Here is a 24,984-nt window from a genome sequence, read left to right as displayed (position 1 = left end):
ACCAATACCATTGTTAGGGTTCATTAATAAAATGAATTGCTGCACTGAGTAGAACTTGCTGAGTGTTTGTCAGGGGAAAAAATAGTCCAGTGAAAGGAGTGTTCAGTTTGAAGAATGTTTGGAGTGAAGAAAAATGTTTGGTCCCATTGGATTTAGGTCTTAAGTTACTTAAGCACATCTGAAAATTTTACCCCATGTTAAAATCCTCCAGTTCAAGACATATGCCTTTATCGTTGACTAAGAAGCTGGCAGTAGTGACACCATACGAATTTTTTTTAAAATGTACTTTCTTTTGTATATTTCAACCCCCTAAAAATGTCATAAGTGTCCCTTTTATTTCTTTTGAAAATATGGTTATTCAGTAGGTATTTCCAGAACTGCGTTATCAGACCTTTTGATACAGTAATAATGCGACAATAATCAGAAACCATGTGAGTTGCTCCTTTCCTTCACCCCTACGTTAACAAAAGACTTTAGGTGATAGGAATGTTTCCTTTTTGCAGTGGCCATCTGTTTCTATGGCACGGTTATCTACTTTGAAGGTATGGATCTAAATTAATGGTTGACATAAATGTTGACATTGACTTGATTATACCAGTGGAGAATTTGGCCAATGATCTCAAAGGAATGCTTCTCTTATATGTGCACTCTGCCACAGAGTGCAGCAGAGAACTCTAAAATCTGCCATCCTGGAAGATGATCAGTTTAAACAACAAGAAATATCTCATCATCCACAAGAATCTCTCAAATGAATGTTGTTCATTATAATAAAGTACTCAGAAGTATGCTGAGCACTTTATAGTAAACCTAGGGAGAGACTGCCCTTGCCCCTGCCCCAAACAACTGATAGTCTAAATATAAACTGGGATAAAACAAGTAAAGGAGTCTACCAGTGGGAGGAGGACGACGGGTATTACACCAACATCACTATACTGTGGCTGGTCTGCTGAAAACATACATCAATAAAGCGCTGCTCTTAGGGGTGTGAAATCCACACCCATAAGAGACAGCTATGCTGACATAACCCCCAGGGTAGACAGCGTTAAATAGAAGAATTCTTCTGTCGTCGTAACTACTGCCTCTTGGGGAGGTGGAGAACCCTTCCCATCGCTATAATGAGTGTCTACACTGAAGTGCTACAGTGGTGCAGTGCAGCATTTTAAGTGTAGACATTACCAATATATGCCTAAATTAAGGTTTTAGTTAAATATTCATTCATTCATACTGGTTAAGGCACTAGACTGAAGTTCTGGAAATCTAAGTTCAGTTCCTGGCTCTGCTGCAAACTCTCTATGTGACCTTGGGCAAGGCACTTAGTCCCTGTGTCTCAGTTTTTCATATGTTACATGGGAATAACAGACACTTCCTTTGTTCCACCATTTGTTTACTTTGCCTTTTTAGATTGAAAGCTATTTGGGGTTAATTATTATCTTTGCTATATGTTTGCATTGCACTTAGTGCCACAGGGTCTTGATCTTTGTTGGGACATCTAGGTACATTTTTTTTATTACTGAAAAAGATCAAGAGTAAGTGACCATTGTGAATATTACTGACTCACTTGTAGGTGTCACAGACGTACTGAGATTTCAGGAAGAATTTTTAAATATATTTTAAAAGTGAACTCAGACTTTAAACTTGCCTAGACCTGAGTTCAATCCCAGGTCTTTGTGTTTATAGCACCCAAATATATGCCCTACCATAATGTTTCTCCTGTTACAATAGATGCCTCCATGGATGCCTAATGAAGCAGTCTCAACCTTATCCATACTGCAGCCACAACTTCCTGGGACTCCCCTCCAGTTTAGTAGTATGGGAAGGGCAAGGGGGTTGTGACCCCATAATGCCTGTTAGTAATCTGGAGAGGAGGTGGGCGGGAACTGGGGAGGGGAGTAAGATGGGGCTTGCAGGGCTGCTGTGGGCCTCTCCCCCAGCTCCAGAGCTCCTGTGCTGCCTGCTGGCAGGGGGGAGAGAGGGCCCCTTCTCCTGGAGCTCCCGTGCAGCCTGCCTGCACCCCAAACTCCTCATCCCTGGCCCCACCCCAGAGCCTGCACCCCCAGCCAGAGTCTTCATCTCCCTCCCGCATCCCAACCCTCTGCCCCAGCCCTGAGCCCCCTCCTGCACACTGAACCCCTCATCCCTGGCCCAACCCCGCAGTCCTCACCCCTGCATCCCAACCCTCTGCCCCAGCCCTGAGCACCTCCCCTGCACCCCAAACCTGTCATCCACAGCTCCACCCTAGAGCCCTCACTCCCAGCCTGAGCCCTCACTCCCACACTCCACCCTTTGCCCTACTCTGGGCCACCTCTCATGCTCCGAACCTTCAGCCCTACCCCATGTGGCTCTCACATTGAAGGTTTTTTGCCAGAGTGGCCCCCACTTCAAAAATAGTGAAGAGCACTGGTTTAATGTGTCTTGTAACCAAAGTATGATGCGCATGACATTTTTTCCTATTCAAAGACAGATGGTTGCAAGGTCTGGATATTATATAGGCTATAAGAATGATGCAGCACTGTCATTTCGCCACACTGAGAATAGGGATACTAACCAGTTCCTATTGGAAGTGTCAGTGTAAAGATCAGAGCACTGAGGTAATGTTTTCTCAACAACTTCAGTCACTAAATGCGTATGCTGCTATATTAATGCTAGGTGGAAGTTTTTTCAGGGTATATGGCTTCCTTCCTGTAGGTCACAAGCCTGGAGGTCATGAATGTGTGGATCACTGTAGCCAGCTTCTGGCAGTGCTGCAGCTGAAGCACTTGTAGTATGGGCATACCCTGCACTTATTTAGTCTCTCCTGTAAGTCAGGTTTTTCAGATATTGCATCATTCTTGTAGTTCATTTTTTGTCTGTCTTATACATTGGAAAGAATACCTCCCTACTTTTATTCTGTATTACCCTGCTTATACAGCCAGGGTCTGAATTATCCCTCTTAGCCACAGCATAACAGTTATTTACTTCTTGGGTTTTACTTTGGCTTCTGCTTTATCAGTAGGGAAGAAATGTTCCTTGTTGCATGGTACTGGAGATCAGTAGGGAGATGCACTTGCTTTCCCTCGCTCTTTTGCCCCTTACCTAAAGTCGTCTTTCTTTTTATGCTGTTTTGCTGCAGGCCTGAGATGCTGAGCCGCTTATCAGGGTTAGCAAACACTGTTCTGCAGGAGCTGTCGGGGGATGGAAGTGATGCACAAGTTGAGTCCTCTGCCACTGTGAGTACACTCTCTCATTCCAGAACTATCACTGTTGCTGCTCAAAGCTGGTTCAGGGTGTCCGAGGAACTAGAGTGTTGTGAATAACTGTCTCCTGATTCTTGTCACCTTGCACCTCACCCAACTTGTGGCCCTCACCTCTGCCACTCCCTCTGCATTTATGGCTTCTTCCTTTCAGTCAGTGCTGCTGCAGTGCAGAACCATATGATCTCCTCAGCCTATAAGATCAACTTGAGAGCTGGGAAAGAAGCTAGAGTCTGTGAGCTAGGGGTTTCTGGAAGGGTTTTGAAGAGCTGACCATCCTCCATAAGAGGAAGGGGACTAATGAATCACATGGGGACCTCCTCTCATGTTGCACTCTGGCTGTAGGGGCAGTGGATAGCATAGAGAGTAGTGGTATCTCTGCTGTGTAAAGTCTTTCAAGTTTGCTGATGTCCTGTTACAGCAGAGATGCTCCTTTTAATATTCTTCGAGAGTATCTGGAACTTTCCTCCTGATTTCAGCTGGCCAAGTCTAGTTCATTAGACTAAATGGAAAGTTTGTGAGGAGCTGCATTTAGGCTAGGCTGTAACACATAAAAACAGAGTTGCAGGTCTCCCTCTGGGCACTATGCTGTGGTCTTGGAATTAGTTTTAGTGAGTTAATTTTTCATAGTGTCTGTTTGACCTTCTCTAGGTGTCAGAGCCAGGAATGGAGAGCAGGGACGAGATGCCCAAGGATATACTGGAGCGTCTGGCCCACACAGAGCAACTGGCTGTCCAGCTGAAGGATTTGGTCCGAGAGAAGGATGCCCAGCTCCAGCAGAAAGAAGTTGAACTCAAGGTACCATTCCTTCCACCAGGGGTCTGGGAGTAAGGCTGAAGGTATGTCTACGCTGCAATTTGATATCCGGGTCTGGCCCGTACCAGCTGACTTGGATTCACGGGGCTTGGGCTAAGGGGCTAGTTAATTACAGTGTGGACATTTGGGCTGTGGCTGGAGCCTGGGCTCTGGGACACTTCCACGTTGCAGGGTCCTAGAGCCCGGGCTCCACTGTCTACACCGCAATTAACCAGCCCTTTAGCCTGAGCCCTGTGAGCTGGAGTCAGCTGGCACGGGCCAAAAAGCTGTTAAATTGCAATGTAGACATACCCTGAGATGGTGCTACTACTGTTTTCTGTGGAGTTCAGTCTCTGGCTTCTTTGGGGTCTCCTTTCTGATGTGGAGACACTTAAATCTGTTTGACATTCCCTAACACTGCAAGCTGGCGGCTTCAGGGCAAATTAATGTCCATGTGGATGGTGCAATGGAACCTTGAGTACAGTCTTTGCATCTATTCTTCCACAGGAAGAGAGGAAGGCTGCAGATGCTAAGTTGAAGAAGCTGAAGCTGCAGGCCAAAGCCAAGCTGGCAGCTCTGAATAAACGCATTGAGGAGCTGACAGAGCAGGGGTCAGTGTTGCCTGCAAAGAGCCTGCCAGAAGATCAGCTGCATCACAGGAAGGTGGGAAAGATATATGGCTTTAGGAAATGCTCTAGCATGTACTGAGAATCTGGGTGCTAAGAGATGTTGGAATATGCCAGTGAGCTGCTAGGTTCCCTTTCCTCTCAGGGTAGGTTCCTGTAATTGTAATATTCTTGCATTTGGAGAGCAATTAAGTGCCTGATGTCTCCTGCTATTCATGATCTTCTTTTTAAATGGCCTCTTTTCTCTCTGAATACCCTGTCCCTAGAGGCACAGTGCCTGCTATTAGAAACACTCCAACAGGAATATGGCTACTCTGTGGGAGCCAGTCTGGCCTGCTTCCTCATAGTGTGGATGCCCTCAGAGAGGTTAGCTGTGATCTCTGCAAGCCACTTACCTGCCTGCTTCCCTTTGCATGCCTTATGTCTGGCCTATTGCTATTTCTACATGAATAACCTATCCTTCAGGACAAAAAACTTTGTGTCTTTCATCTGAAATATAGGTTTCCATCAGATAGGAACAGAGGAGGCAGGGTTGACAGAGATGCAAGAGCAAGGGGACATCAGTGAAATTGAAAGGCAATACATTTAAACTGATTAGAAGTATTTTTTTACTAGCTCATAGTTAACTTATGGAACTTGTTGCCACCAGATTGAGGCCAAATGTTTAAGATTAATAAAGGATTATAGAAGTGTACAAGAATATCCACAGTTACATTAGACTGGATAAAAAAAATAGAGATAAATTAGCAACCCCTAGCTGATAGGGGTTAGATAGAAACTCCACAAAGGCTGATGTGTTTTTTCATATCTTACTGTGGGAAATTCAACATGTAAGCATCATAGTTTCAGGAGTGGAAGACAGTAATTTTTCTTGGTAGAACCCAGATGTCAACCAGTAATTCGATGGTAATTTGAGTACTTCCTGTTTTGAGATAACTATACCTTGATCTAAATAGGTTCTGAGGTCATAGGCAGAGGAGTTTATTAGCCCACAATATAGCTATCGTTATTGCTGAGTTAATGGTTTTTATACTTATGTGATCACCGTCTTGTCACTGATTCAGGTTGCTTACATCGTGGGAGCATTCTCTGTCCCACCCCCGGTCTCCCCAATACCGACACTGGTCTCCATGCCACCAGTACCATACTAGGCACCAGTTACCATTATCTGTGGTCTCGAAGCAGACCCAAGTATCCACATCCCCTCCGTGGTCTCCAGAAGGCGGTTCCTGTGGTACTGAGGGAAGGTTTAACCCCTCACCTAGAACCCAATGGCACAACTGGCATACTGGGCTGCATTAGTGAGAGCATTGCCAGCAGATCGAGGGAAGTGATTATTCCCCTCTATTTGGCACTGGTAAGGCCACATCTGGAGTATTGCATCCTGTTTTGGGCCCCCAACTACAAAAAGGATGTGGACAAATTGGAGAGAGCGGAGGGCAAATGATCAGAGGGCTGGGGCACATGACTTATAAGGAGAGGCTGAGGGAACTGGGCTTATTTAGTCTGCAGAAGAGAAGAGTGTATGTGTGGGGGATTTGATAGCAGCCTTCAACTACCTGAAGGGGGGTTCCAAAGAGGATGGAGCTCAGCTGTTCTCAGTGGTGGCAGATGACAGAACAAGAAGTAATGGTCTCAAGTTGCAGTGGGGGAGGTCTAGGTTGGGTATTAGGAAATGCTATTTCACTAGGAGGGTGGTGAAGCACTGGAATGCATGATCTAGGGAGGTGGTGGAATCTCCGTCTTTAGAGGTTTTTAAGGCCTGGCTTGACAAAGCCCTGGCTGGGATGATTTAGTTGGTGTTGGTCCTGCTTTGAGCAGGGGATTGGACTAGATGACCCACTAAGGTCTCTTCCAACCCCAATCTTCTATGATTCTATGACTGGGTGACCGAGACCGCAGCACCAGTGCAGTGGCAGCCAGGTCAATGGCCTGTGCAGTGGCCTTGTTGGAACGCATGGGGAGTTCTGGTCATGGCTATGCAGCCATCGCTCCACTTGTTGGCTGCTGCCTTGGAGCAGCAGCTGCAGGCACCAATGGCACTGGGCTCAGTGTGGGAAGAATGCCCAGAGACCGAGGTTGAAGAGGTTGTGACCACTCCTAAGACACCCTCCCCTGTGGAGGAGGACCAGGGCCTCCCACCTGCAGTGCAGTGCAGTCCTTGTCTTTGTCCCCAGACTAGGTGGTTGCAGGTCTCTCTAGGGCCAGTCCGCTGGATGACTTTAAGGACCACTGAGCCCTGCTTCGTTGAGCAGCCAAGAACTTGGGCCTGGAAGTGGAGGAGATGGCTGAGCCAACAGACACCCTATTCAACGCCCTTTCAGCCTCTATCCCGACACACTACCGGGTGCATGACGGGGTCCTCAAAATTGCCAAGTCCACCTGGCAAACCTCTTACTCCATCCCTCCCACCTCAAAACAGGCCGAAAAGAAATACTTTGTACCAACCAAAAGTTTTGATTATCTGTACACCCACCCTCTCCCCCAGCTCACTGGTGGTCTTGGCAGCCAACAGAAAGGAAAAGCGGGGTCGAGCTGGACTGACCCTGAAAAATAAAGAGGCCAAATAACTGGACTTGTTTGGGAGGAAAATTTATTCCACTGCCAGTTTACAGTTTTGGGTGGCAAATCACTAGGCCCTCTTGGGCTGTTACAGCTTTATGGGACTCCTTCCGTAAGTTTAAGGAGTCCCTTCTGTAGGACTTGGCCCAAGGGTTTGATACTCTGGTGTAGGAAGGCACTTCGATGACCTGGTGCTCCCTGCAAATGGCATGGGATGTGGCGGACTCTACGGCCAAGGTGGTAGTATCCGCGGTGGTGATGAGGCGCAGCTCCTGGCTTCAAACCACCAGATGCTCCCAGGAGATGCAGACCTCCAACCAAGACTTCCAATTCGACGGGAATGGTCTGTTCTTTGACCAAACAGCTGTGGGGCTGCATGGGCTGAAGGACACCAGATCCACACTTCGCTCACTGGGCAGGCACATGCTGCAGTCAGCACGTAAGCAGTTTCAGCTGCCTCCAAAGCCATGGCAACCTCATCCGGGGTCTGCTAGAAGAAGGGACAGAGACACTGGGTTTAGCTGTTGCCGCCTTTCTACCTCCCGCTCACCTGTGCAGTTTGGTCCGGCTAAACAGTCCAGAGGTCAGAAACGCTTGTTTTGATGGCCTGCTCAAGAGTGATGTCCCAGTCAGTACCCTGCAATTTTCGGCCACCCCTGTCCCCCCTCTTCCCCGTCCCTCTTCAGGAACTCTTCTCACGAGCAACTCCTCGTTCAGGAGGTCGAGAACCTTCTGTGCCTGGAGTGGTAGAGGAGGTCCTGCGGGACATGAAAGGGAAAGGGTTCTACTCCTGGTACTTCCTAATCCCGAAAGTAAAAGGAGGCCTCAGACCCATCCTGGACCTGTGTTGCCTCAACTAGTCTCTCAAGAAGTTGAAGTTCTGCATGGTTTCACTGGTCTCCATCATCCCCTCCCTAGATCTTGGAGAGTGGAACGCTGCTCTCAACTTATGGGATCCTTATTTCTATGTTCCTGGGTCACAGGTGTTTCCTCCCTTCATTGCCAGCGGATTGAGGGATGTGATCATTCCCCTCTATTTGACATTTGTGAGGCCTCATCTGGAGTACTGTGTCCAGTTTTGGGCCCCACGCTACAAGGATGTGGAAAAACTGGAAAATGTTCAGCAGAGGGCAACAAAAATGATTAGGGGTCTGGGGCACATAACTTATGAGGAGAGGCTGAGGGAACTGGGATTGTTTAGTCTGCAGGAGAGAAGAATAAGGGGGGATTTGATAGCTGCTTTCAACTACCTGAAAGGGGGTTCCAAAGAGGATGGATCTAGACTGTTCTCAGTGGTAGCAGATGACAGAACGAGGACTAATGGTCTCAATTGCAGTGGGGGAGGTTTAGGTTGGATATTAGGAAAAACTTTTTCACTAGGAGGATGGTGAAACACTGGAATGCGTTACCTAGGGAGGTGGTGGAATCTCCTTCCTTAGAAGTTTTTAAGGTCAGGCTTGACAAAGCCCCGGCTGGGATGATTTAGTTGGGGATTAGCTCTACTCTGAGCAGGGGGTTGGACTAGATGACCTCCTGAGGTCCCTTCAAACCCTGATATTCTATGATTCTATGGTGGGCGGATGCCCTTCTCAGTTCACGGTGCTGCCCTTTAGCCTGTCTTCGGCTCTAAGGTGTTCACGAAACGCATGGCGTCAACAGCCACTTCCCTGAGATGTTGAGAGGTCCAGATTTTCCCATATCTCGACGATTGGCTCATCAAAGGCAGGTCTCGAGCAGGTGCAGAGGAGCCTCGATCTGGTGAGTTCTACCTGCCATGATCTGGGCCTGTTAATAAACATAAAAAAGTCATATTTTTTCATAACATAAACATAAAAAAGTCATATTCAAGTTGCAATGGGGGAGGTTTAGATTGGATATTAGGAAAAACTTTTTCACTAAGAGGGTGGTGAAACACTGGAATGCGTTACCTAGGGAGGTGGTAGAATCTCCTTCCTTAGAGGTTTTTAAGGTCAGGCTTGACAAAGCCCTGGCTGGGATGATTTAACTGGGACTTGGTCCTGCTTTGAGCAGGGGGTTGGACTAGATGACCTTCTGGGGTCCCTTCCAACCCTGATATTCTATGATTCTATGATATTAACGCCAGTCCAGAAGGATGCCCCTCTGAGCGTTCTTGCCTCTTCTCGGCTTCGGCCAGCTTCTTACGCAGACGTTCTTGTTAGTCTACCACTGCCTCCCGTTCCCTGGTCATGTCCTTGGCATTCACCTCCGCTTCACGGCAGGCCTGCTTTTCAGCCTCCCGCCACGCACGCAGGCCAGTGTCTCCCGACACCTCTTCCTTGAGGGTCTGGGTCCATGTTGTGGCCTGCTCCGTGACAGTCTGGGTCCTGGCCTCTTGTTGGGCCCACTCTGTCCCAGTCTCCTCTTCATCAGTCTCTCTGGGATGGCTCCCAGGCAGGTCTACCGCCATCACCACAGCATCCCTCCTGCTTGCCTTAGACTCTTCTTGGTCCTCCAGCCCCTTCTTCCTCAGCCACCCTCCCGTGAGGGGGCAGTCTCTCTTTATATGGCCCTGCTCATGGCAGCCAAAGCAGACTCTCCGCCCCTTTGCTGCCTTGGGCCTCTCGGAGTCTGTCCCAGGTCCCCCACTTCTTGCTGGGGTCCACCTGCCTGGGCATTCCCCCTGCAGGTGTCCTTTTTCATCCACAGGCCCAACATATCCATCGCCCCCTGGTTCTCCTCACCAGGCGGGCTGTCTTAGGGACTTGCCCCTTTCCCTGCTCTGGGTGAGGCGCCCTGCCCCCATTCTAATAGGGACAATCCCTTTTTAAATGTCCACACCGTCCGCACATGTAGCAAGCCTTGCGCTCCGCCACAAGCCTCCTGGCCCTGGCACTCGGCTTCTCACGCCCTTCTCCACGGCTCCTCCGAAACTCCCTTCTGAGGAGTTTTACCAGGGCCTCCTGTTCCTCTGCCAGCTGCCCCAACTGTTCCTGCAGGGCTCACTGCGCCCTCACAATGCCTCTGCTGAGTTTCCCTGACCTCATGCACAAGTCTCTCAAGCCTCTCGTGCTGTCAGACTGCCCCTTTCCTCCAGTGACCTGACTCTGGAGCCCAGCATGGAACGGCGCAGGAAACCTCAGCAAAGAACACCTCCGCATAACCAGGATCCGTCGTCCCTATCTCTAGTTCCCTCCAGACAATTATTCCCAGTCCTTCTCCTTCCCCTTGTATCGGGGTGACCGATTATACCTGCATTCTCCACCATATGTAGCACGGCAGAGCACTCACCGGCGCAGCGCCTCCTGCTGGTTGGTTTAGGAATTAGCTCTTCCAGCTTCAGAGCGCCTTCTGCTGGCCAGTGTCTCCCTTGCTGCTGCCTGCTTCTTCCTTTCTTCAGGTACCACCCTTTAGTTCAGGCCCCATGTCCCTCCCGGCCTGCGGTGCCCCTTCTCTGGAGTACTGCCCCACAGCAGTGCCCCCACACTCAGGGATCCTCCTCTCCCTGGGAAAGTCCACCTTGCCTCAGTGACCAACTGCAGGTCTTCATCTAGACCCTTTTCTCAGGGGCAAACTGTAGTCTGAAATGGCTGCTCATCGTTGGTAAGGGGGTTTGGACCTGCTTCCTTTTCCTGGTCTGGCTGCACCGTTTCAGCCTCAGTACCACCACAGGCCCTTTTAACCTGGCCTCAACCTGGGGACTTGCCTGTCCAGAGCTCCCCAGCTCTGCCTGTCCTTCCCCAGCACTACTCTGTTTGAGATACCCTTCTCTAGCCAGCAGCCAGGTCCTTCCCACTCCACCACCGGAGTGAGACTCCCCCTGCCTAGCTCCCGACCCTTTTATCAGGGCCAGCTAGACCCTAATTGGGTGTGGCCACACTTGCGGCTGCCTTTGTAAAAGGGCTGGCTTTTACCCCTTTCCGAGCCGGAGTGGCGTGACCGCCCCGCTACACTGGTCTGGACTTTATTTTATTTACACATTATAAATGTGATCAAGTCCTAATCATTGGCACCTAACCTACCATTAATTTTTAGTTCTGTGGAAAATGGGTGATATTCCAGAGGACTGGAAAAAGGAAAATATACTGCTAATCTATAAAGAGGGGAATAAGAACAACCCGGGGAATTACAGACCAGTAAGTTTTTAACTTCAGTACCGGAAAAGATAATGGAGCAAATAATTAAGCAATCAATTTGCAGACACTTATCACCTTATTATCTTCTGGGTAATAGCATGGATTTATCAAGAACAAATTATATCAAAGCAACCTAGTAGCTTTCTTTAGCACAGAGTAGCAAGCCTTGTGGAAGCGGCAGATGTGATATATTTTGACTTTGGCTTTTGATACTCACGTGACCTTCTCATACACAAACTAGGGAAATACAACCTAGATAGAGCTACTATATGGTGGGTGCATAACTGGTTGGAAAACTGTTCCTAGCTGGAACCCACCGGAGGAGTTCCGGTAAATATTTTTAAACCCGAAGGAATCCTGGCGCCTCCTGCAAGGCTGAAGCCAAGAGTTCCAAGTGGTATGGGGGGTATCTGGGAAATAATCCTTGAATTTAAACCCTGGTTCCCAGAGAGTAGTAATAGGTTGTCCACAGACAACCTGGAAGAGGCTATGAAGTGGGATTCCACGGGGATCATTTCTGGGTCCGGATCTATTTAATATCTTAATGATTTAGGTAATGGCCCAGAGCTGGGGAGGGGTTGCAAATGCTTTGGAGGATAGGATTAAAACTCAAAATGATTTGGACAAACTGGTTAAATGGTCTGAAGTAAATAGGATGAAATTCAATAAGGACAAATGCAAACTACTCCACTTAGGAAGGAACAATCAGTTGCACACATACAAAATGGGAAATGACTGCCTAGGAAGGAATACTGCAAAAAGGGATCTGAGGATCATATTGGATTGCATTCTAAATATGAGTCAACAGTGTAACACTGTTCCAAAAAAAAAAAGCAAACATCCGTCTGGGACGTATTAGTAGGAGTATTGTAAGCAAGACACGAGAAGTAATTCTTCTGCTCTACTCGGCACTGATTAGGTCTCAACTGGAGTATTGTGTCCAGTTCTGGGTGCCACATTTCAGGAAAGATGTAGACAAATTGGAAAAAGTCCAGAGAAGAGCAACAAAAATGATTAAAGGTCTAGAAAACATGCCTATGAGGAAATATTGAAAAAAGTGGGTTTGTTTAGTCTGGAAAAGAGAAGACTGAGGGTAGACATAAGTTTTCAAGTACATAAAAGTTGTTACAAGGAGGAGGGAGAGAAATTGTCCTCCTTAACCTTGAGGATAGGACAAGATGCAGTGGGCTTAAATTGCAACAAGGGGGTGTAGTTTGACATTAGGAAAAACTTCCTCACTCTCAGGGTAGTTAAGCACTGGAATAAATTGCCTAGGGAGGTTGTGGAATCTCTGTCATTGGGGATTTTTAAGAACAGGTTGGATCATCTCATGTCAGGAATGGTCTAGATAATACTTAGTCCTGCCTTGAATGCAGGGGACTGAACTAGAAGATCTCTTGAAGTCCCTTGCCTTCCTATGATTCTGTGACACAAAGCTAGGGTGGGTTGCCAATACTTTGGAAGATAGAGCTAAAATTCAGAGGGATCTTGATAAATTGGAGAACTGGGCTACAGACGACAATGTAATTCAACAAAGACCAATGTAAGGTATTACACATAGGGAAGAAAAAATCAAATGCACAAATACAGAATGGGGGATAACTGGTTTGGCAGCAGCATTGTTGGGAAGGGTCTGGGACTTGTGGTAGATCACAACCTCAACATGAGTCAACAGTGCGATGCTGGTACAAGAAAAGCAAATGCAATTTTAGGTTGCATTAACAGAGGCATAGCATGCAAATCATGGGAGGTGATAGTACTGCTCTGCTCGGCACTGGGTAGGCCTCAGCTGGAGTACTGTGTCCACTTTTGGTCACCAATCATAGAAAGGATGTAGAGAAACTGGAGAGGATCCAGAGGCAAATGACAAAGGTGATCAAAGGGATGGAGTGCAAGCCATATGAGCAAAGGCTGAAGGAACTGGGTATGTTTTGTTTAAGGTGAGGGACATAAGTCTTCAAATACTTGAAAGGCTGCCATAAAAAGATGGAGAAAAGTTGTTCTGTCATGCCAGAGAGGGCATGACAAGAGGCTGTTGGTACAAACTAGAGCATAACAGATTGAGATTAAATTTCAGGAAAAACTTTCTAACTATAAGAGCAGTAGAACAATGGAACAGACTGCCTGTGGAGTTTGTGGAAGTTCCTTCACTGGAGGTTTTCAAAAGGAGGCTGGATAGCCATCTGTCTTGGATGGTTTAGACACAACAAATCTTGAATCTTGGCAGGGGGTTATACTAGATGACCCTTGCTGTCCCTTCTAACCCTATGATTCTAATAACAGTACAGCATGCTGCACTCTGGCTGAGACTGTCTAATATAATTAACTAATATCTACTTCTTTCTGATTTCTTCTCTCCACTTGCAGCTTCAGAATAATCAGAGGACCAATGAAGAGCAGAGAGAGGGGGCTGAAGCACTCAAACAGAAACTCCAGGAGCAGGAGGACACTGTCAGGAACCTGATGGAGCAGCTGGCTGCAACTAGAGAGAGCCTGGCAGATACTCAGACCAAGCAAGCAGCCCAGGTATGGAGATGGATATCTCGCCATTGATATATTTACTGTCTGCTGGTAACAATCAGTGACTTCATAGGGAAAGATGAGTAAGAAATGGCAAAGTAAGTTAGAAAACTATTGTCCCAACTAGGGGAGTGAGCACTGTGGTATGTTGTTTTTTTTTTATATAGTGCCTTTTAATACCAATCTTTACAATATTAGCTAGACTTGCAGGCTTTTGGTTTTGATGGCTAAAATGATGGATTGTGACATTCAACACAAGTCCAACAACAGAAACTGTATGTTTCTGTAATTGCATGGAAATTGTAGCTTTCTAGACTCTGGGTATATGTAAAATGTAATCTGCACTTTTTGCACTTCCAGAGTCTGAAATGTTGTCAATAAATATGTAAGAATAAGTGAAATCATCTCTTTGAGTTGGCATGGCTATCACAGAGCCTTGTACTACTCAGGACATCTTGGCTTCTGGTTCAAATCTATTCTCACCCGTAACACGCTCCACAAAAAGTAGGATGAAAAACTCCTGATGGTCTGTGTGCCTGACACTCCCAGAATAGGTCTCAGTTCTTTGTACTGTCTTTGGAATTTCTGCTTTTTCTCGGTTAGCCAAGTGACATTTCTTATGCTATGTATTATGGCTTACAGCTGAGCTCCCTGCAGGAGGTGATTTGTGAGAAGGATGCTCTCCTAGAAGAGCAGGTTCACCAACACCATGCTGAATTACACCAAGTAGTGGCCCGATCAGATCTGGAAGCTGAGATGCAGCAGGTGTGTTTGATGGGTTTGACAGCCCCCTGCTTTTTGTAGAACATGAGAAGGGAAAATTGCATGGGTTCAGTGGGATTTGCAACTCAGAGATGTGTGCAGGCTAACAAAGGAACTCTGTGGGAGTTGAGAGGAAGGTGGTTCAGTGATTAGGATGCTATCCTGAGACCTGGGTTCAGTTCCCTGCTCTATCATAGACTTCCTGTGTGACTAGGGGGTAAATCACTAGTGTCTCTGTGCCTCAGTTCTGGGTCTGTAGAAATGGGAATAATAGTATTTCCCTACCTCATAGGGGTGTTGGCAGGATAAATACACTGACGAGTAAGAGTTCTTAGATACTAAAGTAATGGGAGCTATATAAGTACCTAAGATAGAGTTGGGGTATGGCTGGGTTGGGATCCTCCCGTGTAACTAGCCCTCCTGTGCTTTGGGCTGCTACTGTCCTCTCAGCTTCTGATGTAGATGATGCAGCACTTTGTGTGTCTCACATAGAACCTGAGGACACTGCAGAGAAAGCTGGAGGAACAGGAAGCGGCTCTGCTAGGACGAACTCAGGTGGTGGAACTGCTGCAGCAGGAATTACATGGTGCGGAAGAACAGAACAAGGTACCTCCTCATTCTTTCAATGTACTATAGCCGTGCTCTATTCTCTTGTGTTCCTTTACTGTTAACAAGTGCAATTGTCTCATCAAAAGCCTAGCACCTGACATAGCTCCCTACTACAGGGGCCATATCTCTAGCATGAGAGAAACTGAGAATTCCTTGAGCTTGAAGTTCAACGCTGCCAGCGCCTGAAGAGAGTGCATTTTTGTTTTTGGCACTGCACTGGGCGTGTGGTGACCCTTAGTGCCTTAATTAGCAATCTTTTCTGACCAGAATTGGTGGCGCAGCTCTGTGACTGAGTTGTTGAGCCCTGTTACCTCAGGTATAGGGCCACCTGACTCATTTTTATGCTTGCTGTAGAATCCTCAGAATGTCTAGTTCCAGACAAAATGTGCTGGGGCTTTTGGGGAATATATAATATTACCACCTCCATGTTTTTGTTTTATTTTGTTTTTAAATAGTTTTTAGGAACTGTGAAGAATTTGGCCACTTCCAACTTCCCCTGTCAGCCATTGGAAGCTCATAGGAACTCTAGTAGTGGGTAGGATCTGACCTTATTCGTCTTAATGTTTTGGGGGAATAGAAAGTGACTGGCTCATAGGTGAGCTGCCTCAAACTCAAGCATGCAAGTTCTTACCTGACTCAGAGCTGAGCCAGTTTCTCTCTACTTTCTTATAGATTTAAGAAGGTGAATAGGGTTATTGCCTATTTTAGTGGCTCTTGCAGTGTGGGAAAGATATTTGACTAGTACAGGTTTTTGCAGTCTGTCACTTTATTATGTAATTTAGGGGACAAAATTAAAGTAACGCAAAAAGAAAAAAATGCTTTTTGTGCCATTATGCTTCTCTTTTAAAGAGGCCTGAAAGGGTTGGTTTTGCAATAGTTTTTACATTAGAAATTCAGTTCTCCTCTGTCATGTTTTCTCCTGAAGCACTGGTAGGATAATGATATTTCAGGCAAGGGAAACTTCATGGAGAGAGAAAATGATTTTGTTTGCTTCAACCAGTTCAGTCCCCTCCCTCCCATACATCCAAGTCATCCTAGAATTAAGGGAGGTGTGTGGAAGGTTCTTGCTCCTGCTGGGGCAGAGTTGTTCACAGAACTGAGGGGCTGAGCTCTCTGAGCAGTACATTGGCCCTACTGTCTGAGAGTAGGTTGTGCCTCCCAATGTTTCCTCACTGACAAACCTGTACCTTTGCAATGCCTACCTCTCACTCCAAAGGAGCTGGCATTTGTGATACAAAGGTCATTGCAGTGCCAGTCATGCTAGTCTGGTGCTTGGGAGTCAGGGCAAGCAAGAATCACTCCTGCTGCCCTGAATGCCTTAGAACTTTGATTTTTAAGGTGTTTCCACCTGGCTTTTTGCTAGGGCTGGGAATCGGTTGCATTTGTATCTTCAGACAACAGCAATTCTAAGCAAGCAATTATCTAACCTTTCTGTTTAAGCGGAAGTTATGTTCTCAGTGCTGGAGTGTCCTAGAAGGAGAATGTGTTGGATGTTAATTTCAGCTTACAGTTTCTCTTTTTCTTCACTCTAGTTCAGAGTTCTGATGTCTCTCAGCAGAGTTTTGATATTCCCTTAGGAGTCACAAGACAGTGTTTCTTCCTGTGGAGGTTTAGAATCCCCACCAGGTGTTGTTCCTTTCCTCTCATGTCTTGTCACTTGGCTAGTTGAAATTGCCTCTTTAAGTTGTGTACTTAGCATGGGCCCATTTTTGCCCAGTGCCTTAGGGTCTGAAGCAGGAATCAATTGTTTTTCCTTCTGGTTGAGTCTCTCCCCATCTCCTTTTCCAGATTCTCTTGGACCAATGTCAGAGGATGGAGGCAGAGCTGAGCTCTTTAAAGAACATGTTGGATGCAGAGAGAGAGGAGTCTCGAAACCTCGTGGAGAAGATGGAGCTGGAATTGACTGAGAAGAAGCTGTCCTTCCATCGCTTACAGGAGGAGGTGCGGTATCTCTCAGAGCAGCTGGAGCAGGCAGGAAGAACTCGGGCTGAACTGGAATCTGAATGTAGAGCTCAGGACCAGAAACACAAGCTGGAGGTAGAAGAGCAAAAACTGCATATTGCTTACCTCCAGATGGCTGAGCAAGAGCTGCGATCTAGCCACGATGGCCTCATTGCTCAGAATGATCAGCTGCTGCGGGATATTGATCGGCTGCTGGTGCAGTCTACTGAAAACTCTGCTACCATACAACACCTGCAAGGTCAGCAAGTGGATCGACTCAGCACCTCGGGAGCCTCTCTGTGTGGTTCAGATTTGTGTGCTTTTTTTAATGGCAATTCTCTAGCAAAGGGCGGGTAATATCTTATATGACAAGAGGAAGAATAAACCTTTCCTGGCTCCCAGGCTAATGGGAATCCTTAGTTTTGTTTTAGCCTTTCAGAGCTGTATTTTTTTTTTATTTTAGTGAAGTTTGCATATTAATTTGATAAAAATGATTTAAAGGATATCCTAAATTTAGCAATCCCTCTTCTCTCTGAAAGTATTTAACAGATTATTGTTGCAGCTGATAATTAAGGTGATTTATAACAGAGATCAGAGAAAAAATCTTTTTTTTTCCAGTTTTTATTTTGTGTAGTCGGTTTTATTGTTTTCCTGGAACAGTCAATTACTCTTTTTGGAAATATGGGAAAATGTAATCCTAAAGCAACAAAAATTGGCAGTAGGACAGAGGGAGATGGATAATACTTGAAACTACTTTTAACTCATTGTTTAAATTGACTAGATTTCACATTGGTGACATCTCATTGTAAACCAGTTTTTTCTTGGGAGACTAGAGAAGCTCAATCTATTTAGTTTATCCCAGAAAAAGTTAAGGGGTGACATAGATTCATAGATACTACGGTCAGAAGGGACCATTCTGATCATCTAGTCCGACCTCCTGCACGGCGCAGGCCACAGAATCTCACCCACCCACTCCTACGAAAAACCTCACCTATGCCTCAGCTATTGAAGTCCTCAAATCGTGGTTTAAAGACTTCAAGGAGCAGAGAAGCCTCCCTCAAGTGACTTGTGCCCCATGCTACAGAGGAAGGCGAAAAACCTCCAGGGCCTCTCCAATCTGCCCTGGAGGAAAATTCCTTTCCGACCCCAAATATGGCGATCAGCTAAAGCCGGAGCATATGGGCAAGATTCACCAGCCAGATACTACAGAAAATTCTTCCCTGGGTAACTCGGATCCCATCCATCTAATATCCCATCTCAGGGGATTAATCCTATTTACCTGAATATTTAAAGATCAATTACTTACCAAAATCACATTATCCCATCATACCATCTCCCCCATAAACTTATCAAGTAGAATCTTAAAACCAGATAGATCTTTTGCCCCCACTGCTTCCCTTGGAAGGCTATTCCAAAACTTCACTCCTGTGATGGTTAGAAACTTTTGTCTAATTTCAAGTCTAAACTTCCTGGTGGCCAGTTTATACCCATTTGTTCTTGTGTCCACATTGGTGCTGAGCTTAAATAATTCCTCTCCCTCTCCTGTATTTATCCCTCTGATATATTTATAGAGAGCAATCATATCTCCCCTCAACCTTCTTTTAGTTAGGCTAAACAAGCCAAGCTCCTTAAGTCTCCTTTCATAAGACAAGTTTTCCATTCCTCGGATCATCCTAGTAGCCCTTCTCTGTACCTGCTCCAGTTTGAATTCATCCTTTTTAAACATGGGAGACCAGAACTGCACACACTATTCTAGGTGAGGTCTCACCAGTGCCTTGTATAATGGTACTAAAACCTCCTTATCCCTACTGGAAATGCCTCTCCTGATGCATCCCAAAACAGCATTAGCTTTTTTCACAGCCATATCACATTGGCAGCTCATAGTCATCCTATGATCAACCAATACTCCAAGGTCCTTCTCCTCTTCCGTTACTTCTAAGTGATGCGTCCCCAACTTATAACTAAAATTCTTGTTATTAATCCCTAAATGCATAACCTTACACTTCTCACTATTAAATTTCATCCTATTACTATTACTCCAGTTTACAAGGTCATCCAGATCCTCCTGTATAATATCCCGATGAGCATGGTACCTACATTAGGAGAAGATTTCTGATATTAGAGGGCTTTTTAATCTAGTAGACAAGGGCAGAACAAGATCCCATGGCTGTAAATTGAAACTAGACAAATTCAGACTAGAAATGAAGTATGTATTTTAACAGTGAGGGTAATGAATTGCTGGTACAACTTACCTAGGGATGTGCTAGATTCCCCATCACTTGACATCATTTTAAATCAAGATGATATATATTTCTAAAAGATACTTATACTTTAGCCCAACTGGAGGTTATGGGCTTGGTGCAGGAATTGCTTGATGGGGGTGGGGGGCGGAATGGTTTTGCTATGCAGGAGATCAGACAAGATGATCGTAATTTTCCCTTTCATGGCAATAAGTGAGCATGGGTGAAATGTCTAGATAGATAATACAGACTTATACTTGTAGCCATTCTGCAATCTTCCTTTACAATGTGTCTAAATCCTCTAAAGAGGAATGTTCCATCTCCTTGTCTGTTCAGTCCTGCACTTCTCTATTGAGAGGGCATTCCCTGATCCCTTGGTTGGCAAACTATTGTGGTATTTTCTGTGATGTTCTCTCATATCCACTAAGAACTGGAACTAGATTCATTTATTTCATATAGAACTGTCAGGTGATATGGACTTCCTGCAGGTACCGGTTGGGGCCAGAGTAGAAGCACTGACTGAGAGGTGAAAGTTTGCATATTCCAGTGTGAATACATCTAAAATAGATCTACTCAGGCACACAAATAGAGATGTGTATACTTATGTTTAATTTTTTCTCTTAGATGAGCTCACGCAAAAATCCAAGGAGTTCGTCCATTGCCAGACTGAGCTAAAATTGTTGAAGTCTGAGCCAGTGATACAGGTCTCTCAATCAGAGGAACAAGTACAATCTCTAAAGGTAATTGTAACCTAAAACTCTCTCATATCTTAAGAATCAAAAAGATAGCGCAGAATATGGAAATACCTTCTCTTGATCAAATTTGCTGAGAAGGTTAATACAGGGTCTCTTTGCGAACTTCTCCAGTCTGGGCAAATGTTTTATGAAACTGCCTGCAAAGGAAGTAAACTAGTATGGGTCAGTCGGGGGAATTTAGAAGTTACTAATAGATTTGTAGAAAGTGTAACTGAAAGAAAGAGGGCTAATACCTGTGGGAAAGCTGTTGGTAACTTTCTGTCTTTCTGCTCTCCAGCCAGTCTCTGAGCAGGATGAAATACCTCTGCAGAAAAATATGGTGGAGCAGGAGGATGAGAAGAAGACTTTACTCCTACCCACTGCAGGCTTGGAGGGGCTGAAGGCTGAAAATGGTATAATTACACTTCCTTCTGCCTATTTTCAGCTAATAAACATGCCCATGATTACTGGATTAATCAGCACTCCCTGCTGAGGATTTCAGAACTGCTCTCTAATCCTTTCCAGAAACTATAATTGGAATTTAATTCTGAGGGCAAGAGAAACCATTTAAATTTCAGCCCGTGAGCAGAGAGTAAAAAAGATTCCCAAACTAGTGGGCCAACCTGCTGGAATGATTAAAGCACAGGTTTTATCTTTGTGATAGCAAGTAATGATTGGAGAAGGTAATCTAAGTAAAGATCAGGATGGCAGAAGGAGAGAACATGGGGCTTGGATAAGGAAAGGATAGGGCGAATGTGAGGATGATCAGATCACATGGGAGGCCAGGTAAAAGAGGGTGGTCATCTTATTTGTGCACATTTATTCCAGAACAGCCTTTGGAGTTGATCCTGCTGAAATGTATCTTGAAAGGGCTTTCAGTTCATCACCTAAATCACTCGCATCAATATCGTGCATGTCATCATGTGTCAACACTGTCTCTAGTGCCATGAATTGCTGGTATAGGTGGTCTTCAGGTATAGTGAGGAGTTTTGGAATATCATACAACATCCCAAATATACTGCTGTGTTCCTTGAGCTGCGTGAAACATTCAACTGACTGTATTGCACAATCTAGCACCTGGTTAAAGAATTCAACTTTTGAATTGTTATTTGGGCTCTTATGGGATTATCCCGTGCCTCGAATCAAAATGTCGTCTTCTTCCATGACTCTTGTATTCTTGAATGGGTGGGAAAATAGCTTCAGTGTGAAGTTCCTCTGCCAACTTCTGTGCACTCTTCAGAAAGTTTTGAAATCCCTCATCTGACCAGTAAGACTGTAGGTATGACTTTGCTTTGTCCAGTTGTTCCATTGCTCCAGATATGTCAAGGTCAACACCTTGGAGTCTCTTGCTTATAACATTTATTTCAAACAGTATGTCATGCCACAAGACTAAGCCACACAGAAATTTGAAGTTATGTATGTTTCTGGTGATTCAATTTCCTACTGCCACTGTTCTTCCACGAACAGTTCCTGTCATAGCATTATCCTCCATAATGGCAACTGTGGCATCATCTATCTTCCCAATTTCGTGTTTGATAGGCTTTATCGCCTCCACTTGACTTTCCCATCATGTGGCACTCGGTAGTTTCAGTGTCAGAGAGGATGTTCCCAGATGTTGCTTCAAAATTTGCCATCGATGAGTTGATGCAGAGAAAAATACATAGATGCTTTGAATTACATTAAAAAATTCAGCAGGCTCACTAGACGCTGATGCTGCATCACTGATCACCAAGCTCAATGAATGAGAACTGAATGGGACAAAAAAAGCTAGAGGGTTTAACTCTCGGATCTGTGTCTGCACTCCTCTGTTCTTTCCTTTCATGTTGGCACCATTATTGTAGCCCTGACCTCTCGTGTCAGCTATCTCAATTCCCATGTCTTTCAGCATTTTAAGAAGCACATTTGTCATACCAGCTCCTGTAGTATCATTAGTGTCATACATTCTAGAAAATGCTCTCTGACAGTCACCATTGCAGGGACATTGTCACTAGGTTCTGTTGTTGTTACAAAACACACCTTTAAAGTCATTTGTTCCTTATGGCTGATGTCAGGTATGCAGTCCAGAATAACAGACTAATATCTTGTTGATGTCAGATCTGCCACAATTTTCTGTTTGACTTTTGTTGCCAGTAACTGTATGATCTCATTTTGCCAAGGTAGTGCTGTGTGTACATTTCTTGGGTGGTGACTCTTCTTAGATGCTTCTGGAGTACAGCATCAAACTCAGCCATCAGCTCCACAATTTTAAGGAAGTTTCCATTGTTTGGCACATACAGCTGATCTGAAGTGTCACACAGTGCTAGGTTTTGGGTAGCAAGCATTCTCACAATGGCAATGAGCCTTTTCAGAACATTTTGCCAGTAAAGAGAGACTGATGCAATCTTCTCTTGATGCTGATCATCTATGGTGACCTTTAACCTTAGTCTCACTTCAAGCTCTTTCCACCTATGGAATTCTCTCTGCCTTCTCATGGCATACCAGATTTTTCCAATCCTTTGTTCCTGTAGAACCCAGTGTGGCTGGAACATTAGATGGAAGAGGTTTGCAACAAAAGCAGTTTGCAGCATTCTGGGGTTTTTGAGTACATACGCCATGGCCTCTCCACTTTTGTCACCATTGGGGATTTCACGCCAGTAATGTGTTGGATGGAAACTTCTATTTTCGTTGTCTTTGGGGAATGTGAAGTTTTTCACTTGCTGTGGCCCATGCAGTACAGGGAAGTTCCTCAGGCTACTGTTCAAGTGGAGGCACAGTCCTGGATCATCTAGATTTAAGGAACTAAACTCAGCAGCAGCTGTTTCTTGTACCTCCACCACACTCTTCTCTGATCTACACTTTTCTTCAGGTATGTGCAGGGTTACATCCATTTGATATGGATGCCGCAGTAGCTGCCAGGTCACCTGCACTCTGACTAACTGGAAGATCAGGCATCTTCTCACCACTCACATCCTCTCTGAGGCTGGAAGGCTCACTGTGAACACTTGTGTCTATGTATCTCAGGAGAGCTCCTTCCTGCTTAGATAGAAAAGCTTCCTTTGCTTTCTTTCTCTTTCTGAATGCTGCCCCAGAGGGGTGTTTTGTTCTTTCACTCATGACTGCTGTTCTGCCAGCTATAGTGGCTCTCAACACTCAACTAAAGGGGACAAATAAACAGGCTGGTAGCAGAGCCTGAGTGAGGGAAGATAGCAGCGTTTTAAGGGCCTAACTGGCTCCTACTACTTCAGTTGACTGCCTGTTCTCCTCAAGTGGGTTCAAGGAAGCAGCAGGAAACAGGAAGCTCCCTGAGAAGCTGGTGTTAATCAGACCAGGCTCCTGGGGATGCTAGAGAGGTACATAAGAGGCTCCTCCTCCTCTCTCTCCCTGCAGCTCCTACTGCTTTCTGTTGTTCCCTATCACCTTTTCTCCTACCTGCCTGTTATGCTGCTTGTACCCTCCTTCCTCCAGCACAGCACTCCACCCTCTTTGCGTATCTAGAGCAGAGAGAATACATATGCACCAGCAGCAGAGACAATTTTCTACACGCTGAGTCCTAGTGCCCCCCCCCAAGTCTTGCGCCTGAGGTGGCCGCCTCAGTTCGCATCATAATAAGGCCAGCCCTGATAAAAACAATGTCTGGGTTGAGAACCATGAGGTATAGATGCCAAAGATTATGAAATGTCTGTTCATCTTCACTCTGTAAACAGATTACAAAATACGTAGCATTTTCTTGATCCACTAGGTGACAAAAAGGGTATGGCTGTCCCTGGCAGAGTTCAGTCTGAGATGAATCCAGTGAAAATGAATCATCAGCATGAAAAGCAGACCGGCTACAGTCCAGCCAGTGTGATAGAGATGTGACAAATCTCAGAGGGAGTAGTTCATCAGGGCTTTCTCAAAATCCATGTTAGGTGTTACTTAACCTCTGATGTCAGCTCTTAATATAACAAACAGACAGAAAAACAAATGAACAACTGCTATCTCGCTACATTAATGCAATATTAAGGTTGTACATTTGGAGCCAGGAAGTGCAGAAATTAAGGTTCCCACAACAGTGTTAACTGGGTCCTATGTCTGGTTCTGTATATTTTTATATTTTATATAAAATATAATGTATGTAAAAAAATTTTTATATATCATAATAGAAAACTGTGTTTAACCAGAAAAAAAGGCTGTTTTTGCAATGTGCCGAAGTTAGTGTTGCTGGGGGGGAGAGAAGCTTGCATAAATTGCATCTTAACTGGCCTTCTATACTGCAAAAAGGCTGAGGCAACATCTTTAATAGAATTGACTCTTAATAAAATGAAAAACTCCTACTGGCAAGACACCAGCATGAAAATGAACAGGTTACATGTCTAGCTCTTTTATGCAGGCACAGCTCTAGAAGAATGTATGAGGTAAAGATAATAGCTCACCTTAACTAATCACTCTCGTTACAGTGTGTATGGTAACACCCATTGTTTCATGTTCTCTGTGTATATAAATCTCCCCACTGTATTTTCCATTGAATGCATCCGATGAAGTGAGCTGTAGCTCATGAAAGCTTATGCTCAAATAAATTTTGTTAGTCTCTAAGGTGCCACAAGTCCTCCTTTTATTAGAGGATACATGTTTAAAAATCCGTCATGATAAAATCTGGACAATAACTTGTCACAAACACTGCTAGATCCAGACGGAAATTCCTTGCCTGCAATAATGAATCAAAGTAAATTCTATATTCATTAAAATCATTACCTACAAATACAATAGATCAGCACTTTTAACCCAGTTTCTGTTTGTCTAGATTTTTGTATTGTGTTCATCACCATAGTATCTACATGCCAGTTTACAGAAAGTTACTGAGCCAAATTGAGTTTACTTTCTTCCAACATCTTCACTTCTAAATTAAGGCCCTT

General features: G+C 45.2%; 1 protein-coding gene across 4 annotated transcripts in view; it reads left to right on the top strand.

Annotated features, from left to right (window-relative positions):
* GOLGB1 (golgin B1) overlaps positions 1-24,984 on the top strand; it is a 109,060-nt gene that overhangs the window by 13,892 nt on the left and 70,184 nt on the right. For 3 of the 4 annotated variants that reach the window (XM_038401184.2, XM_043500487.1, XM_038401174.2), the window contains exons 2-10: positions 3,110-3,206; positions 3,882-4,028; positions 4,533-4,688; positions 13,675-13,833; positions 14,470-14,592; positions 15,082-15,195; positions 16,987-17,398; positions 20,004-20,119; positions 20,412-20,526. In XM_038401184.2, coding sequence (XP_038257112.1) covers positions 3,117-3,206; positions 3,882-4,028; positions 4,533-4,688; positions 13,675-13,833; positions 14,470-14,592; positions 15,082-15,195; positions 16,987-17,398; positions 20,004-20,119; positions 20,412-20,526 — 1,432 coding nt within the window. In that variant the 5' untranslated portion in view covers positions 3,110-3,116. Of the gene's footprint in view, positions 1-2,457; positions 2,589-3,109; positions 3,207-3,881; positions 4,029-4,532; positions 4,689-13,674; positions 13,834-14,469; positions 14,593-15,081; positions 15,196-16,986; positions 17,399-20,003; positions 20,120-20,411; positions 20,527-24,984 lie in introns of all 4 variants that reach the window. The other variant, XM_043500478.1, reaches the window with a different exon arrangement.

Source organism: Dermochelys coriacea, chromosome 1, assembly GCF_009764565.3.
Source record: "Dermochelys coriacea isolate rDerCor1 chromosome 1, rDerCor1.pri.v4, whole genome shotgun sequence".
NCBI lineage: Eukaryota > Metazoa > Chordata > Testudines > Dermochelyidae > Dermochelys > Dermochelys coriacea.
Note: the sequence above shows the minus strand (reverse complement) of the source record. Positions and strands in the feature narration are given on the sequence as shown.